General features: G+C 45.2%; 1 protein-coding gene across 1 annotated transcript; it reads left to right on the forward strand.

Annotated features, from left to right (window-relative positions):
* The first annotated feature begins 11,121 nt into the window (after positions 1-11,121).
* LOC121834457 lies at positions 11,122-13,104 on the forward strand. Its single transcript, XM_042288151.1, has 3 exons — positions 11,122-11,425; positions 12,217-12,383; positions 12,980-13,104. The coding sequence occupies exons 1-3, from the start codon at positions 11,165-11,167 to the stop codon at positions 13,062-13,064; spliced, it is 513 nt and encodes a 170-aa protein (XP_042144085.1). The 5' UTR covers positions 11,122-11,164; the 3' UTR covers positions 13,065-13,104.
* The last annotated feature ends 1,589 nt before the right edge of the window (positions 13,105-14,693 follow it).

The following is a 14,693-nucleotide window of genomic DNA, read 5'->3' on the forward strand; positions in this document are numbered from 1 at the left end:
CATGACCGACGGAATCTTCGAGAGGCAGCTACTGCTTTCGTGCAACCACTACTAAAAATAAAACAATAATTCACGAAACAAGGGCATACAGGTGTGCATTTGGTCGAGGTAGAGTAATGCGTTCCTTTTGAGCATCGGTCACGAGTAACCTATTTTTATTTAACGTTTGTAACGAGTAACGGTATTTAGTTACTTTTTGGCGGTAGCGTCTACATGTCTGCTTAAAAGAAAACTAATTCCAACGATAAAAGTGACATCATCTGGGCGCCCTTATTTTTTTCCGTGGTAAATTTTCAGTAGCGTCCATGTCTTCAGCTCTAAAAAAGATGTGCCAACATTTTTTCTTACAAGTGCATTGCATTCTTTCAACGATGTGAACATTGGTGTCCCGTCACACGATGGGCAGCACTTGCTGGAGTCAGATCATGGCCGCCATGAACCGACGCCGGCATCTGATTGGGCACCATGACCGAACAGCACACGACAAAACAACACGCGACAAAACAGCACGGTCAAAACAGCAGGCGCCCAAACAGCACAGCGTCAAAACAGCACGTGAGTAAGTGCCTGCTGGTCTTCGTTGTTATATTTTGTTACCTATGATGTAAAGCTATCCCACCCGATGCCAATGGAGTTGAAACCCTTGTCGTTTTCTTGCGATTGATTGTTAATTCGTCGGCTGTAATTTATAAACCATAACCAAGCAAAGGCGGGGCCCTATTTACCGACCGCAACTGAACGAAATGATAAAAATCACAACGGAGGAAATTAGAGGAAAATCAAAACAAACGGTTTATTTGACATCCTATCTGGTTTTACGTATACCTTACATGGAGTAAGAAAAGCCACAGCCTAAAAGCGTGTCGATAAGGGGCTGCCGCTCGTGTTGCACGAAGAATTCACAATCGCTTACTATCGAGGTGTTGCCTCTCCGGATGTCGAGGATCAGCAGCAACCCATGGAAGTGGGGACAGCTTGGTGGTGGAAAGGGCACGTTTTACTGTTTTCATAATTCATATTTATATTTCACACACGCAAGAATTTTTATTGAAACGTAGTTTCCATTAAAAAAAAGCAAAAAAAAAAGAAAAAAGAAGAGAACACTGGATTTGTACAAGGATATTATTTAAGTCGCAAAATACTACGACATCAAACTCTATTGAAGGAGCGAGTTTTACAATGCGCTCATTACCTCCAACTGAAACAAAATATTAAAATGAACTAGGTTTATTATATTCACAATATCTGTAATGTGGCTTTAAGGAAAGCTATTAAACGTAGTATAAAAAAGTTGCAGTGTCTCGTGCGAAAAAGAAAGTACTATACATTGATATCTTATTTTATTATTTTTTATTCGGCAATACAGGGAAGCATCAGCAATCTGTCAAACATGGGAAAATATGTGGCAGCTTCCGTGTTGCAAACAATAAAGTTGAAATCTGCCACTTCCAGCGCCAACGAATTGAGAATCGATCGCGAGAAAACGGCAAGGGATTCAAATCCATTGGCATGGAGTGGGAAGGTTTTATATTATAGGAAGCAAAATAGAACGACACCGACGTGCTGTTTTGACGCTGTGCTATTTTGGCACGTGCTGTTCTGTCACTGTGCTGTTTTGACGCCGTGCTGTTTTGACGCCGTGCTGTTTTGACTCGGGCTGTTTTGACCGTGCTGTTTTGTCGCGCGCTGTTTTGCCGTGTGCTGTTCTGTCGAGTTCCAATTTTACTGGTCTTCCAATCATACATCATTATCTCATTGGTCTTCCGACGAGACGTCAGTATCTGATTGGTTCTCATTGCCTTTATCCGGTGCTGGAAGACGCCGCTTGATGCTGACGCCGGTAAAACACCGATAAAACGCACAATATGGTTGGGCTTTAAAGCGTACACGTCGAAAGAAGAAACAAACGACCTGAACATTGATTGAAGCAGTCATACGCTTCCTTGTTATCGGTTTTTGACACTGTGTGCGAGGTAACGACCTCACGAGCAAATTGTGAAGTAATGATCCACGCGTGTTCCGTTTTGGCAGTTTGCGTTCCCCCGAACGGCGTCATAAATGGACGTGTTTGGTGTCTCTGTAGAACGCGTCTTTAGAACACGCCGTGGCCGTGACGGGCTGACATTTCGCACACCGACGTAACTTTTTGCGATCTCGATCCCCGTCGGTTTCAGAGATCCTTCAAACGTCCAGGACGTTGCATAAACATGAATTTGTGTGATATGCCGTTCTAGGGTTGGGTGTTTTTGGTGAAGACCGACAAAGCCCCAAGATTAATCTCCAATTTGGTTTCACCAAACTTGGGAAAAAACGAAAAAACCCGAATTAAAGCTTTTCTGGAATAAGAAAAAACAAAACAAAAGTACGAGTTTCACGGAAGGAAGTATTGGATCACTGCTTCACTTTGTTTTAAAACTGAACTGCCCGCGAGGTCGCTTCTTTCGTCGGGGTCCGCACCTCTTATCCCTCTTCTTTTTCTTATCAGTAACGGGACGATTTTTTAGATTTCTGATCACGTGCACTGGATTGTGAGAGGATCGTACGCCAACTATTTCCTTCGACATCAGCATCCTTAAATGAAGAGCTTTGCCGGATACCAATGATTGACACCGAATAACACCGAAACTGTAGAGAGCGAAAAAAGAAAACGATACAATAAGAACCTCCTATTTAAAAATACAAACCCTTAAAAAAGGAAACCATATAGATATATCTATGCTTTTCTCTTTTCAACTTTATTTTTATTCTTCGTATTCGGAGCTGTTATTTTCGGGGGTGAGCTTTTCCGCGCAAATGATATGTTTTTCGGTGCCAATTCTAGGTGTGTAAAACAAAACATCGGTCTTCATTTATCGTGGCTCGCGTTGAAGAAAACAGGATACGGGCATCGGACTCCATGAGTCGAGGTAAGGAGTGTGGCTTCCTAAGATAGAAGCAACCTCGCGAGAAGTTCAGTGCCGGCTTTGTTATGAACGCAAAAGATGCCTGCAGATGAAGATTTCTTCCCCTGAAACTTAGTTTTCCATGTACAAGTACAGCTAAAATTTTGAGTTTTCTCGAGTTTCTCAGATTTTGAGGAAACCTCCACGGCGGCTAATTTTCAGGGTTTATCGGTATTTTACAAAACACGGAATCCTAGATACAGCTATGCTCATAGATACCAGCTTTAAACACGATATTTTTTTTACGCTTCAGGAAGTTTTTGTCCGCATATATCGCCTTATCATTTATGCGCATAGCATTTGATATGTTTTCGGAATCGCAAAATAATATAGTTGTATACATTTTTTGGTTATTATATGGATTTCGAGATGACGATGTAAAAGCAAGACACTTTTAAAATTAATTACAAAAATTCACAAGGCAAAAGTCAGAACTTTTTTTTTTTTTTGTGAATGGAGGATCTCAGTCTTCTTTGGGCGTGCGGCCCCGTATAATGTTTCGACTCTTTACATGGGGCTAAGTTGGAAGACAATGACGTAGTAGTGTTGTACATCAGTATACTGGTTCTAACCTCAAGAACCGTAGTAAAAATGTCCGGTATGCCAAACTTCGTCAGTACGGCTACCAGGGAATCGTGTTGGACGCTGTCATACGCTTTCTGGATCCAGGACGCAAACAGCTCGTTGTTCTGCTTTTGGTAGACCACTTTGTCAAGGAGGGCTTGCTCGTTGGCACCTTGGCAGCCTCTTCGAGTACCCATCTGGTTGGCCTAGATCACCTCATTCACCTCCCACAGGTCCGTCACCAGGACTGTGACAACCTTGCTCAGCAGCTTGTAGATGTTCGGGAGACAAGTTATGGGACGTAGGCTCCTTGTACTGGCTTGCTCGTTCCGTCTTCACGATAAGGTACGTCGTGTCCACGTACAGTCGCTCGTCAGTCTGTTCGGGGTCATCAACTGCTTTGACTAGAATGTAGGTGAGACGAAAGTGGAGTGCAGTCAGCTTTTTAATGAAGAATATGAATACACCGTCAGGCCCTGGTGTCTTTCAGGTGGGCTGGAACTTGATCTTCTCCTCGATGATCCCCTTGGCTCCTTCCTCCTCAGCTTCAGTCTGAAGCTCCAGTGGGTCCAATAGGTGAATCAATTCCTGGTGCTCCCCCTTCTTCGCCATCGGTCGCCCAGATTCCTCACCAGAAAGTAATTACCTCATCAACATCAATGTTCTCGTCAATCTCCTTCTGGTCTTCGTCAAGTCTCCGGTAGAAGGCGGACCGATTGAACTCGAACAGCTTGTTCGTTCTCCGATATTCGGTCCGGTTCGCCGCTATTACCAGCTTTTTTCTTAAAAACCGCCATTTTCTCTTCGATCTGGTCCTCAAGCTTCTTCAACTGGTCCTCGTTGTTCGAGTGGTGCTGGTTGGCTTTGCAAATTTGTTTTTAGTGCTCTCGAGGGGGCCTTGTTCTGTTTGTGACTGGTGACGATTCGCAGCTGTTGACTAAACTTCTCGATTTTTTTTTATTGGCCTCCTTTCAGTTCACCTCTTTCTTTAGCTTCTTGGTTACCTCTTGATGACCTGATAGTTTACTTAATGACTGTATACCTTTCTTGTTTTTCTTTGGTCAGTTTGGTGATTAAGGACCGGCTCGATGTTATTTGCCAGTAGATTCTTCACATTGGTGTACAGCTGGCAATTTGTTATTGTCGCTGGCAACGGCCGTTCTCTTCAGGCACCTGACCATTGCCCTATTGAGTAGGCAGTTGTCGATTTTTCCATCGGATTTACCTGTTTTTCATCGTTGTCGACGTTACATTCTTGTCATGGTTCCGATTATGCTCGATTGTTATTTTTGGCCACCAACCGCTGGGCATCCGTCCATGTGGTCCTTTACTTCGCTCAATCACCAGGGCCAACCATCTTTCTGGTGTTGTCGTCTACCTGCCGGATCGCCTCACGATCGCCGCAAAAGCCACTTCTCTGTCGCCGGATTCCTCATCATCATCACCGTTCTAATCGAATGGTGGTTCAGTTGATTGATGGTCATCGCCTGTTGGGATGGCACCGCTGTTATCATCGGTGATGGCTGCTGGGGTTGGTGCAGAATGCGGCAATGGCCATTGCCCTCGCGAGACATCGCTGATTTCGGAGGGGTTTTCAGTTCCGACGCTCGGAGTTTGTTATTTTGCGTTTCCGTCCCTGTTTTGCAGTGATACAGTCGTTGCTTTTCTGACAAACACCATAAAATCTATACCTCTTACACTCACAAAATTGAAAACAACCGCCATTGGAAATTATATTTAGTGCTTACTTACTATAATTTTGTAGATCTTATTCAAGCGGAAATTAATTTTAACGCGACAGCGTTATGGGGCTTGTGTAGCAGAAAAGCCGGCGTCGGTGGCTTGAGAAGAAAGAAACGGACGCGAAAATCTTGATAGGTCGATAAGGTCATGACTTCAGAGCCACATGATTGCCGTGCGGGAATTTTAAACAACCCACAACTCTCACGTGAAAAGTGACGTCACGCGTGGAATGAAAGTTATTAAAAAGCATGACACGTAATGCGAATTAGAGGGCGCCGCATGACACAAATGATTTCAATTTAAAAAGTAATTCATTTGCCTTAAAGAAAAATTTGAACAATTTTAGGCGGGATTCAAGCTCACGATCCTTCGGTTTGAAGCCAGACACGCTATTCGCTATGCCCCCTTGTCCGCCGCACTTTCTGCTCACTGGCAGGAAGAGCGTGAGACGCGAGGCGATGCGATCGGGGTCCGATAACGTTATCGATTTCCACTCTTAAAGGCCAAGCTTAAGCTTCACAGAAGTTTTTTTTTTGAGGTGCATACAAGAAGATATAAAAACGCGTTCCAAAAACATCTGCAATGGTTTCTTTCACTGAAAAAAAAAGGAACTACGTAACTCCAAACGCCCATTTTACGCCTAAATGCCAGCTTTCCGAACCAAACACCAAAGTTTCAGAGCTAACCGTTATTTTATTCAAACGTTATAAGTGATTTTCTAACATTTTTAATGGGAAAATGGCGGCCGATGGAGGTCTCAAATACACTGGAGCTGAATTGCACCAGTTACCGAAAATAGGCGAAAACAGGACCAATTTTTTCCTTCTAAGAAAATCACTTATGCTTCTGAACGAGATAATGGTCAATTCTGAAGGTTTGTCTTGTGGTTCGAACCGCTAGCGCTAGATTTCAACGGAGAATGAACGTTCGGCGACGCATAATTTATTTTTGCAATACGTGTAGATTTTTTTTTTTTATAAAACGTGAGATTGAAGAGCGGACGTATATTTGGTGGTCAACGCATGAAGTAAATTCTTAAAAAAGAAAAAGAAAAAAAGAAAAAAAAGGTAGTGCCAACAGGATACCGGAAGCGGCAGAGCGAGAGGCTGACCTTTCAATTTTTGCTCTCGCTCGTTGGCAGCTTTCGTCCGTCAAGAGAGAAACAACGAGAGCGTGGAGCACGAATATGCAGATTTAGACTTCGAAAAAACAGCGGACGCTGCTTTAAAGTCTCTTGGCCTCATCGCCAGAAAGGAAGAAAAAAAAACTAGAAAGTATTACATTTGAAAAATTGAGTTGCTTCCGGTTGAGCGGACTTGCCGTGAAAAGTGGAGCGAAGTCCTAATTTTATACATAATAGTTTTTTGTGCATATTAAACAATATTTCTGTCCTTTTTTTTGATTGTGGGTTGGAACAAAATTTTTGTCAGCCGGCATTAGCGTGAAAGGTGCGCTAAGATTGTGGAAACTGGCTTGCCAAAAGAAAGGGAAAAGGAATTAAAAAAAAAAATGAAACATTGCGAGAAACATAATTTTGCACCATCTCGATTTTCCGAATCCCCGAAGTGGATTAAATTTAGTTAAAGCTGCATTTCGAGCCTTTTTCTTTTTTTTTTTCTGCCTTTCTTGCGCGATTGTAAGTTTCGGGTTGCGCTTGACTGTCATTTTGTTTTTCTTTCTTCTATATGTAAAAAGTTACAAGCTTTTTTTCTTATTTGACTTTGAATATTCTGCGTCGCCACGAAGATGAATAATTCTTAATCCATCTAATTTTTCTGACTTGTTATATACTTTCCATGTATTTCGCTTTCAAGTGCTGTACGTCCCTCCAAATGCTGACGGGGTTTCCCTCCTGCCTAGGAATACCACACTGTGAGGTGGTTTAATTTCACAAAGAATTAAAGAGCAGCCGTAATGGAAGGAAGACTCCCAAAACACACTCGTGACGTCACGTGCTCGTTTATTCGTTGCAAACAATAAGTTTGATTATGTACGCAATGAGCTCGGTGAAAGCGTGTAGTTATCGTGTGCTCAACGAACATGGCCAAGCAGAATCGAAGCCCGTGAACAACCTCTTCTAACCTCCTCGAAAACTCCTCAAGCTTCCATGGAACGTGGGCACACTCACAATACAATAATACGATACAATTTATTTTCTTTTTTGAATACATTTTGCCCTGTACCCACGTAAGTGAAGAAGGCTTGTGTGTGGGACGCGGCAGGTGACTAACAACCTGATTTTGTACAGTTTTAACTCTTTCTATGAGTTTAATCAAACAAACAAATTATAAGAAAAGAAGCGGTTTATGCACACGTGCACTGTAACCGGTGGAACGGGCGTCTATTAGGTACATACTGCTATTTAATAATATATCTCAAATCGTTGTTTTAATGATCAATATAATTCATACAGTGGTTACGGTCGTAAGTTGATACTTTTTACTAATTCCCATTTTTTTTAGATTTTTCCGTTCATTGATCCATATTCTTGCCATTTTTTCATAGCATGTGGATATTTGCACTCAATCAGCTCCTTAGGTATTTGGTTTAAGAGCTGTGTCTGTGTCTCCTTTCTGTGTCCATTGTCCTGTCGCGCTTTTTAATCATTATGCTTAAAAATTATAGGCACATAATATTTTCTTTTACCTTTCCATACTTTGTCTTTATTAATGGTTCAAAATATTTTCTATTTGGTCGTAATGTTCTTTCTTTAACAATTTCTATTTTGTAATAATGGATTAAAAAAAGTTTTGTAATTATGTCATATTTCAATTGATCACTAAAGTAAAATACGCCTATTTCTTTATGTATATCATCTATTAAATTGTTTCTTTTTTTTATTTGGCAACCCATTCTTCTGAATATCTGTTTTTGGAGAGTTTTAACTTTTTTGTAGGTATTTGGCACAGTTACCATAAACAGTTATTCCATATTGTATTACAGATTTTCTAATGAGTTATAAATCATTTTAAGTACAAAATGGGGGACCATATCTTGAATGTGAAACATATAGGCCATCAGCGTCCTTAATTTTTTGCAAACTTGCTCTATGTGAGAGTCCCATTTAAGATCTTGGTCTATGTACATTCCAAGGTATTTTACATTTTTTACGTATTTATTTGCTGGGCATGAACAGTTTACAATTTTTATCGTGCATTTTAATGGGTAATTCAGCAAATAGTATTTTTCTAGGGTCTCTAAAGCACATTATTTGAGGTTTTGAAGTATTTACGATAATCTGATTTCTACTGTACCATTGAAAAATATTGTGAATGTCTTCTTGTACATCTCCACCGGCGACTTCATCATTTTTGGGGGCGTACACAATTACTGTACCATCTGCGAACTGAAATAATTTCCTTGTTAGTTTTACTTGCGCAATTTCATTGATACCCTATTGAAAATTCCATCAAGATACGTAATTTGGGACACTGAGTGCCAGTCAGCAGCCTTGGAGGAACGTGATGGACCATCACACGTCATCTGATGGGCCATCAGATGACGTCTGACTGCCACTGCCAAGGGAATTTCATCAACAAGGGCAGCATTTATATAAGAGTAAAGCTATACGCACTCATAAATATCGCCAAAGGCACCAATAAAACAAAATGGTCGAGAAAAAAAAAAAAAAGCAGGACCACCGCGGACCGAACCCGCGACCACTGGCGTACAAATTGGACACCTTAACCCCTATGCTATGCCATTATTTTTCTCTTTATCGCCCTATGCTATGCCATCGCTTTGGAAACTCGATTTGAGCATTCGTTTTATACGAGATGCTTCGGCTGCAAATGCAGTTAAGCCTTCAGCATGTTAGGCAAAGCACTCGTACATCACTCGCCGTACTTCAGTTTTACTCACCTGCCATGTAGAGTACTTTCGCATCGTAGATCGATCCTTTTGTTCGCGCGTCTCCGGCCCAGTAGACCTGGTACAAATTTTCGTCTTCAACTTGCTGTATCAGAGCTGTGTCATGACTCTTGGAAACTTTGTATCATCCTAAAAATGTACTTATCATTCTTATCACCACCTTTTCTGTTTTGCGCCCGAAGCATCGGCTGCCTATATTATCACGTCCCTGACAATAAACGTTGTTCACAACCAAGCATGTCTCCGTTCGGACGCGTCGTAGCAGTGGCGACGAGAACGAATCAACGCGGGTAGTGGCGTATTGCCACCCAGGGTAAAGCATGGCGTATCAAGTGCCGCAGTTCGACGATGGGAAAGACAAGTGGGCCTCGTACACCATCCGGATTGAATCGTACTTCGAAGGAAACGAAATCAAGGAGGACGCCAAGAAAAGAGCCCTGCTGGTGTCCGCCCTCGGGTCAAGAACAATTGAAGTACTGAGTGGCCGATGTGCTCCAAGGAAGGTGAGCGAATTAACCTATAAAGAGGTCGTGACAACTCTAGAAGATTTCTACGCGCCACCACCAAACGAAATAGCAGAAAGTTTCAAGTTTTATCACCGGACCCAGAAAGAGGGAGAGTCGGCGCAAGAGTTTATCGTGCAACTCCGACGCAAAGCTGACAAATGTAATTTTGGAAACATACTAGACCGGATGATTCGAGACAGAATTGTGTGCGGCATTCGAGATACGGATGTTCAGAAGCTGCTGCTGGCACAGCCGAAGCTGACATTGCAAGAAACTGAAAGAATCGTGCGAGCCGCTGAAGCAGCCACGCAAGGCGCGCAAGAAATTAAGCAATCGGAGCCGGCCGAGGAACCAGCCCCAGCCTTGAACGCGCTCACCGAACAAATGCGAAGATTCAACTTCAGGAAAACAGATAAAGGTTCTCGCGTGCAGGCTAACTTGTGCAGAAGATGCGGGAACGCAGCGCACGGAACAGAAACATGCCGGTTCATGAACATGAAGTGCTTCCAGTGTGGAAAGAAAGGTCATGCAGCCCGAATGTGTCGCACGGAAACCAAGAAACAAGCCAAAGCTTGTGCGATACACGGAAACGAAGCCAGCAGCGATGAGAGCGACATGTCACTGCAGCTGTTGACCTTGAAGTCGTATCTCTCAACAGACGAACAGTTGGTTGCACCTGTGCGCAGGAAATTTTGTTGGGGTGGCGCCGACATCGTCATGGAGGTGGATACAGGTTCGCCGGTCTGCGTAATCTCAAGGGACGTATATGACAGGCACTGCCATGGCTGGCCAAAGATGGAACGTTCGAGACTGAAGTTGTCATGCTACCTGGGGAAGCTGCCGGTGGCTGGTAAGCTTACGCTTGCCGTCAAGTATTGTGACCAAGAGGTGACGGCGACACTGACAATCCTAGACTGCGCAGGTCCAAGTTTATGTGGACGCGACTTAATACAAAAGTTGAACTGTCTTGGAACACCTGTTTTGAAGTTAACGGCGGCAACCGAAACCGCGCAGGACGTCGAGCTGAAAGAACTACTGTCAGAATACGAGGAGTTGTTCAGTGACGGACTGGGTTTGCTCAAAGGCCCGCCAGCGCATCTATATGTGAAAGAAGGAACTGCACCCAAGTTTTTCAAGGCCAGGCCTCTGCCATACGCCATGCGTGACAAAGTGTCTAATGAACTGGACAGACTTGTCAAAAACGGTGTTATCTCTGCGGTTCCTCACGCGGACTGGGCAACACCAATTGTCCCTGTCCTAAAAAAGGATGGGACCATAAGAATTTGCGGCGATCTTAAGTTGACCGTGAACTCAGCCTGCTGCACCGAGCAATATCCACTCCCCGTAATCGACGACCTGTTCGCGGCACTCAATGGGGGCGACAGGTACAGTACGTTGGACCTTCGAGATGCGTACAATCAAGTGCCACTCGATGACGAATCCAAGAAGTTAACCGTCATCAACACGCACCGTGGTCTCTTCTGTTTCATCCGGCTGCCATTCGGTATTTCTTCCGCACCCGCTATCTTCCAGCGCAAGATGGAGAGCCTGCTGCGAGGAATACACGGCGTACAAGCGTATCTCGATGACGTCATTGTCTCGGAGAGAAGAAAGGAAGACAGGAGCGTGCTCAAGCAGGTGCTGCAGCGTTTCAAGGAGAACGGAGTCAAGCTGCACAGAGGGAAGTGTAACTTCTGGCAGGACGAAGTCTGCTATCTCGGGCACCGCATCAACAAGGACGGCCTACACCCTACGGAAAAGAACCTGGCGGCTATAATGGAAGCAAGGAGCCCGAAGAACGTAAGTGAACTCCGCTCTTTCATAGGACTTTTGACCTACTACAGCAAGTTTCTGCCCAACATGGCTACCCTCTTGGCGCCACTGTACAACCTTCTAGCGAAGAATCAACGCTGGAAATGGGACCAAGCAGAGGAGCATGCTTTCAGAAAGGCCAAGCGGGTGTTATGTACGGCAGATGTTCTTACGCATTTTGACCCATCCAAAGTTTTACGTCTCGAGTGTGACGCATCGCCTTATGGGGTAGGGGCTGTGTTGTCCCATAGTTTCGGACACGTGGACAGACCAATAGGATTCAGGTCCCGGACGCTATCGAAGGCGGAAAGAAATTATTCGCAACTTGGGCGTGAAGCATTAGCCCTAGTGTTTGGGGTAACCAAATTTAGAGATTATCTGTTGGGGCGGGACTTCACGCTCGTTACCGACCACAAGCCCTTGGTAGGGTTGCTGAGGGAGGACAGACCTACACCTGTCATGGCGGCGGCCAGAATTCAGCGCTGGGCGTTACTGCTAGGGGCATATCAGTACAAGATAGAATACAAGCCGGGGCCCCAGAGCCACAACGCTGATGCACTGAGTCGTTTACCGATAAATGTTCCTGACAAGGAGACGGACGAGCTGCCAGAATATGTGCTTTCAGTTAACCAACTCGATGATACTATTCTGTCGGCACAACGATTGCGGTCACTAACCTCGGAGGACCGGCTACTGTCCAGGGTGAAAGACTATGTGCTGCACGGATGGGCAAAGCCCCTAGAGGATGACGACCCACAAATGCAACCCTTCTTTCACAGGAAGTTGGAACTCACCGTAGCCCAGGGTTTGCTCTACTGGGGGCACCGGGTCGTCGTGCCACAGACAGCACGTGGAGCGATGCTAAAAATGCTGCACGAGACCCATCAAGGAGCACCGGCGATGAAGGCGGTCGCGCGGACACTTCTTTGGTGGCCAGGGCTCGATGGTGAGATTGAACATCTTTCCCGGAGTTGCAGTGCGTGTATCCAGGCACGGCCGATGCCGCCATCATATGTTCCGGTGAAGTGGCCGGAGACGGGAGAAAAGTGGTCGCGATTACACCTGGATTTCGCGGGACCGGTGTCGGACGCCATGATATTAATTGCAGTGGACTCTCACTCAAAGTGGATAGAGGCGGTGGCCATGAAGAATTCGACTGCCGATTCTACAATAGCAGCTGTGCGCGAAATGTTCAGCCATTTTGAGATACCGAAGACTATCGTGACAGACAACGGGATTCAATTTACGGCAGAATCGTTCTCTCGATTCCTCGCGGGAAATAACGTAGAACATCTACGCACTGCTCCATACCACCCTCAGTCCAACGGGCTAGCAGAAAGAGCAGTCAGGACGATTAAGGATGGTCTAAAAAAGGTCACGCATGGTAACCTTGCTACGCGTTTGGCTAAAATATTATTCGCGTACCGCCGAACTCCTTTGGCTGACGGTTCTTCGCCATCACAACGACTGCTAGGCTACCAGATCAGATCTCGTCTAGACGCCTGCCTGCCGTATCCTGGTGCTTCATTGGTGCCTTTGCAGGAACCCCGTAGCAAGCTGTGGCCCGGAGATCCAGTTTGGGCCCGGAACTTCGGAGAAGGAGAAAGGTGGTTGCCAGGGACGGTAACTACAACGACCGGAGCAAGGATGGTCTCAGTGGACACACCGTCGGGATAAGTCCGACGTCACATTGACCAGATCCGTTTTCGAGAGCCGCTGGCACTCAAAGTACCAGGGACAGCGGCAAAGACAACGCAAGGCGCTCGACAAGATGCAGTACAAGATACAACACCTGCAGAACCAACCATCAGCACCACCCAGCCGCCAGAGTTGCGAAGGTCAACCAGAAAAAGGAAGCCTGTAGATCGCTATAGCCCCTAGGGGGAAGGAATGCTGTATCAGAGCTGTGTCATGACTCTTGGAAACTTTGTATCATCCTCCAATGTACTTATCATTCTTATCACCACCCTTTCTGTTTTGCGCCCGAAGCATCGGCTGCCTATATTATCACGTCCCTGACAATAAACGTTGTTCACAACCAAGCATGTCTCCGTTCGGACGCGTCGTAGCACAACTACACCGCTAAAGTCCCTTACATCGTCGGAACTCACAACAGGCTGGGTCTTGTCGAGCAGAAAATATACTAAAACATAAGACATTGTAGAGCCCGGGCAGGATCGTCAGGTTGGAGCAAGCGGGCAAACAAAACGAGTCGAGAGCGATCGTTCTTGAAAGCTCGGCGAAGCCTCTATGGGCGAAGCGAAGTGGTGTGTTCGGCGTTTAGTCGGGCTTCTGATCAAGGTTGTCGGTCGGCTGCGTGTAATATCTCTAACATCAGCGGTTTTATGGGCTCACGTCCCGAAATCGTTTTCTTGTGCATAGATTATTTTTCGTATTCATAGATTTGACGAAATAGTGGTATCTGAACGAACTTTACGTCCTTTGACCGTACGTCTATCTGCACGTCAAAGCTTTTTGACGTACAGTCAGAGACAATCGATGTACAATCAGAATCGCCACCAAGACATCTTGATGGCATTTCGCGGCGGCCGACTGCCACCAGGAAACCATCAGAGAGCCGACAAGTAAAGTCTGACTGGAGTTTGACTGTCGGTCAGAGTAACTTGTTGGCCAATCAGACATGCTTGACGTACAGTCAGGCACAGTCAGCGGTCCACTAGAAAACATTGACTGCCAAACAGGGTTAGATTGATGGATTTTTCCTTCGGGTATATAAATTAAACAGTAGAGGGCCCAGAACTGCACCTTGCGGTACTCCTTGTTTTACCCTAATTGTCGTACTATATTTGGATCCTAGTCGTACTGTTTGGTATGGCGCCCTGGCGCCAAAATAGCAACTGGGCCCGAGCCCAACGACGCGCGTCTTTGGAAGCGTTGATTGGACGCGAGGTCCAGCCGAACTCTGACACAGCGCTCGTGACCAATCAGCGTCTGCGCTCGACCTTACTTTGACGACGTCTAAGTGCTAACGCGCGGGCTTTGAATATTTAGCTGCCATTGTGCCGGCTCAACAGACCGCCGTCCAAGTTAGCGTCACGATGTTGTCTGACCGCCATCGATGAAAGCAGAACAGAAATGACGTGATGTGAGTTCCTGGCCAATTATGGAACGTCGTAAAAAAGCTTTACTTGTTTTCACATCAAGATAAAAAAAAGATGTTTTGCGCATTGTTCGCACGCGGCGCGAAGTAGTTGTTACACGATTTGGTTGTTGGAGGAAGCAGCGATACTTCGAG

This window comes from Ixodes scapularis, unplaced genomic scaffold (assembly GCF_016920785.2).
Source record: "Ixodes scapularis isolate PalLabHiFi unplaced genomic scaffold, ASM1692078v2 ptg001192l_1__unscaffolded, whole genome shotgun sequence".
Lineage (NCBI taxonomy): Eukaryota > Metazoa > Arthropoda > Arachnida > Ixodida > Ixodidae > Ixodes > Ixodes scapularis.

Coding starts and splice junctions, on each gene's coding strand:
- LOC121834457 (XM_042288151.1), top strand. CDS start 11,165: ATGGAGAGCCTGCTGCGAGGAATACACGGCGTACAAGCGTATCTCGAT. Junction 11,426..12,216: donor AAGCAAGGAGCCCGAAGAAC/GTAAGTGAACTC, acceptor CTTCTTTCACAG/GAAGTTGGAACTCACCGTAG. Junction 12,384..12,979: donor TTGGTGGCCAGGGCTCGATG/GTGAGATTGAAC, acceptor GTGCCTTTGCAG/GAACCCCGTAGCAAGCTGTG.